This window comes from Alligator sinensis, unplaced genomic scaffold (assembly GCF_000455745.1).
Source record: "Alligator sinensis unplaced genomic scaffold, ASM45574v1 scaffold628_2, whole genome shotgun sequence".
NCBI classification, from domain to species: Eukaryota; Metazoa; Chordata; order Crocodylia; family Alligatoridae; genus Alligator; species Alligator sinensis.
Window position 1 is genome coordinate 2439303 of NW_005841833.1, and position 4766 is coordinate 2444068.

Sequence of the window (4766 nt, forward strand, 5' to 3'; positions counted from 1 at the left end):
TCCAGAGGATAGCCAGAAGGCAGCAGCTGTGTTCCTGCCAAGGCCACAGGGGCACAGACACAGGGCCCACTCAGGCAGGGTAGGAGCCTGGGGAGAGATTTACCTTGAGAAACATCGCTCTCTCCTCAGGGGTGAAGTCATTGGCTAGGATGTCCCAAAGCCAGATGATGACCCTGTGACTGCCGTGGAAGCCGCCGTAGTACACGGTGTGTTTCCTGAGGACAGGACACAAAAAGCTCCTATCAGACAAGGTCACAGCATCCTGCTTGCTTGCGGATGGGTGGCTGCAGCTCTCCAGTCCACCCTAGAGACCTCCCCACCCCCTCAGTTATAAATAGAGGCTTCCACTCCTGCTCTCTGCAGATACCATCCACCATGTCCAGCAGGCTTGCCAGAGCACTGAAGGAGCTACAGAGACCTGGTCGTTGTCTCCTGGGTACAACTGTTCCCTGAGGTCAATTTGCCCGCTCCCATGTTATAGGACATGCTATTTCCCAACCTTTCACTCCCAGGCTGTCATTTGGCTTTTGACTGGAAGAAGCCGAAGGGTTGGAAAGGGTTAGTTTCCTGTGCTAAGAGCATTACAGAAATGAGGGACCGGCCTGCTGGACAGTAAGGGAAAGGTGCAGCCCACTCACTTCAGGTCCTCGAGGTCAATCTCAGCGTTGTCACCAGAGATGAGCCGCTGCAGCTCCGGTGCCGAGAACATGCGGATCCACTCGGGTTTGATGATGGAGCGGAAACCGCTGATGAGCGCGGCCGTCTGGCTCTTGATCTGCGTGTGCATCCGGAAGTGGGCCATAAGGTGGATGTAGCTGATCCTATGAAGCATGGAGAAGGAGCCATCAGAAGCAGGGGGAAGTGTCTCACTGGCCCATCTGCCCAGCCCATTCCCAAAAGCCAGGCAAGCCTCTTTCCTCGGGGCTCAGGTATTACTCAAACCAGACAGAGCAAAGCTGGCTGCAGACCCTTTGCATTCACCAGCTGTCTGCAGCCACTTCTTCACTTCATTCTTCTAAGCAGGGCATTGTAAACCCAGCACCCAAATTCAACGGAGACATGCAGCCCCGATTTCAGGGGTGACTCATCCTGCCCTTCACACACACACGCCGATCTTACGAGTGAGCCAGTCAACAAAGGCCAAGTCTCCTTCCAGCTCAGCTAAAATGGAGCTGGCCCCTTGTATTTATCAGCCCTCCAGAAGGCAGCATTTAGCTTGACCCTGCTTTCCAATCCAACGAAAAACTCAAGGATTATGTTCCATTGTCACATTTGCTTTCCTGCCAGCTGCCCTTTTGCATGCGTGTGCAAACACACCTCAAAGATGCAGCGTGTGGCAAGCACAAAGCCACACGGGACTTTCAGTTTTCTTCCTGAGTGGCAAGCTGACAAGTAAAGAGATATTTCTTTCACATTTAAACTCGCTAACATAATCTCAGGAGGAAAAGACTGACTGGGAACTCTGGGCTGTAAAGTGCAGCTGATGCAGATGCATCTTCAGGTAGGAGGCAGCCCTAGCTTGCCATGAGAGAGAGAGAGCGAGCAGGCTGTAGATTAATCGCCAGGCACATATCCGCGTCTGCATATTCCAGATCTTATCCAGCTCTCCCTATGCATGAAAGAGGGTGGGAAGGGTTGGTTTTTAGGCTCCAAAATTGACATTTATGATAACTATCTAAAGCTGATTATCTGTGAAAATAGCTACAGGGCTGCGTGTCTCCTCTGATTTCCGGTGTCTGAGTAGCGCTGTCTACTGCATGTGAATTCACCACTGTGTCTGGTGAAGAGCAGTATTTTATACAACTGCCACATGCTATCACTCCGAGAAGATCCGTCTGCTCCAAGGTGTCTTTGAGCATCTGTGCCCTCCATGTTCACAGCCGTGTGCCTGAATTGCTTTGAATCCATCTGTCTGTATCCATCACCATCATTAAATCCCTCAGAACATCCCGCTCTGGCTGCCTGTGACCTTAGAAGTACCGTTTCAAAAAGCAAATTGTCAATTCTTATTTTGCAAATCGAATTTAATACAATTTCTGCCAATGAGCTGTAACCAGTAAAATCCTATTACGGTATTTATGGGCTCTTTCTGCTCCAATCTATCTCAATTCATTCCTGATGCAAAGCCCAAGGAACCAGAATGAAGTGCTCTGCAGTAGTGACCTTACAAATCTAATTGCTGTACTTACTTATTTTCGTTGCTAACGGGAATGGTCTTCCCTCCAGGAATAAGTTCGTGGCAAACAAGCTGAGGGAAGAAAGGATTACATTGCTAATTACTACTGGGGACCATAACCGGAAAGAAACACCTTTCTGAAGCTACAGCTCCATATTTTTACAGTAAGACACTGGGATTTGCATTTTAAATAGTCATCCTGTTTCCACCCCACATTGGTGCCTTTATTTAAATACTAACTAACTGAACAGCAGGGAACTCTCCTTCCGCCAGAGGACCCAGCTTGGCATCTCCTAGGGAGCTATTCAGTGAGATGCCACATAAATCCACTCAAGGTGCCAAGGGAAGCCAGGACATGGCCACCTCCTCCTCCACCCAACCTCGACTCCTTCCATTTCAGCAGTCTTTTCTTAGAGGATCGAAGCCCATTTTTCCTACAGGCCCCTCATTTCATTCCTCATTCAGAGCATGAAGAGACTCCCATAGAGTTCTGTGGGCTCTGGATTGGGACCTCACCGCACCCGAGGGAAAGCGCTCAGAGAGGCGGGCTGCTGCTTGGGGTAGGTTTTTTTACCCTTCCACGTGCCAGAGTAGCAGGACACAGGGACATGCTTCCCACTTTTGACATGTCTGGGGTGGTTGGCACTGACCGACACAAAGCACATTAAATGCTAACGAATTCATCCTTGCAGCACTCCCGGGAGGCAGGGAAGTGCGATCCCTGTGCTGTAAAGACCCTACTGGAGTTCCTGCTACCACAGTTTGGCTGACACGGCCCTTAAGGGAGACTCCGGGTATGGCAGCAGAGGGGGTTTTCTGGCAGCTTCATCTCAGCCCCTTCCTGGAACAAGAGATGCTCCTTCCAGGAGCAGCTCTCTTATATCAGTGAGCCTGCAGCCATGGGAGAGGGGCAGTACTGGCAGCTCCATACATACCGTCTTGGAATAGATCTCTTCCCACCCCCAGCTAGCACAGCTAGGCTGGCAAGGCTCTGTGGTGCAGGCCAAGCCTAAGTCCCTGTCATGCAGGAAGCCTCACGCAAGGAAAGAGCTCAGGTTGCCTGGGCCCCAACCCAGTGCTTTAACCAGAAAGAGGATCCACCTTCTGGCAGATTGTCTTAGTCACAGCGGATCCCTGAGCTACGCGAGCAAGACTGAACTGTTCTGGAACCCAGACCTGTGCACTGCAGAGCTCTGCTCATTCTCTGACCAACGATGTGCAAGCCAAATAAGCTGCTGCTTTAATTAAACCCTTGTAACAACTGTCACAAATAACCGGCATTTGCCAGCTGCAGCCTCAGGACTGCCTGCTATGGTCACATTCGCACACACATTGTTGAGTCAAGCTGCTTTTCCTCTCGCTTATTCCTTTAAAATGGGGAAAACCCTGTTCTGGTTTGCACTTTCTGAAGTGGACGGCAAGAATACCACATTTCAGCTTGAAACCAAAGTGACTGAAGTCATAAGCGACTGAGAATGGCCCCTTTGAGTATGAACGACCTCGTGCAGCCAAACACAGAGAGTCAATGAGCACGAGAGAGCGCGTGGCCTACCTGACCCATCACATCTTCGTCGTAGGACAGCGTCAAGCCCAAGTCACTGATATCTCCATCGTAGCGCTAGGGACAGGGAGAGGAAAGGCAGTCAACTCCAGTCAGCAAAGCAACAACCCAGCACCTGCACCATTCCCTCCTACATCATGATGTGTTAGCACAGGCAGTGTGGCAGAGGGGTACACGTTGTGCTGTAGGTAACAGGGTGGGGTGGCTTGCAATGGGAGGCTGGAACCCAAGACTTCATGACTCCTGGTCCAGTCCTGTGCAGACTGCAGAAGCTCTCCCTTCCATGATTCATGCACAGCAGAAGGAGCCTGCACAGTTAACAGGCACCTTGCTCTTGGATCACACTCTCTCCTACAAGCTCAAACATTTCAGCTATCCAGGAACATCTCTTCAGACCTGTAATGATCTGCAAGCATTTACGAGAGACAGTAAGCCTCTTATTCCTACAAGCAGCCAGATGGAAGAGCTCCCCCCCTCAATATAAAAGGAAGGCAAAATTGGCTTAGTGTCTGTGGTCACCTAACAGAGGGTTCACCCAACTGAGACATCCCAGCTGGCGAAAGTTCACATCACCCTTGTTGGAATCACTTTGACTCCTTCCTGCAGCAATTACCACGGAGTGGGAAGGCAGGGAGGATAAAGGCAAACCTTGATGGAGGTGAGGTTTTTATAGAACTCGGAGTCCAGGGAAGGGAGTTCATCCACAGAGCTGTAGAAGATGCTGTGATGGTGCCCAAGCAGCTGACTCAAGAAGAAGGAAGCGAATGGAACATCCACCACGATTCCCTACAGCGAAGAAAGAAGGCGTGTGAATCTCCTGCCTCCATTTGCTACATGCAGCGTTTCTTGCCACACACCAGCCAAGCTAGGCCCCATCTAGCTGAGGACTTCCACCACTCCCTTTCTGGCCAACTGGACTACTTCTTTCTTAAAGTGGCTGCCCAGTACTGGGCACAGTGGTTCCGCTGAAGCCCCCCCAGCCCCAACCCAACAAAGCAGTCACCTCCCCTGCTTCACACACAACATTCC

At 50.8% G+C, this 4766-nt stretch overlaps 1 protein-coding gene across 1 annotated transcript in view; it reads right to left on the reverse strand.

The window, feature by feature from the left end:
- UBE3B (ubiquitin protein ligase E3B) overlaps positions 1-4766 on the reverse strand; it is a gene marked incomplete at its 5' end in the record, with an annotated part of 27551 nt that overhangs the window by 3025 nt on the left and 19760 nt on the right. The window contains 5 exons of the mRNA XM_014518276.2: positions 104-215; positions 639-821; positions 2190-2248; positions 3729-3794; positions 4386-4523. Of these exons, the coding sequence (XP_014373762.2) occupies positions 104-215; positions 639-821; positions 2190-2248; positions 3729-3794; positions 4386-4523 (558 nt within the window). The remainder of the gene's footprint in view (positions 1-103; positions 216-638; positions 822-2189; positions 2249-3728; positions 3795-4385; positions 4524-4766) is intronic.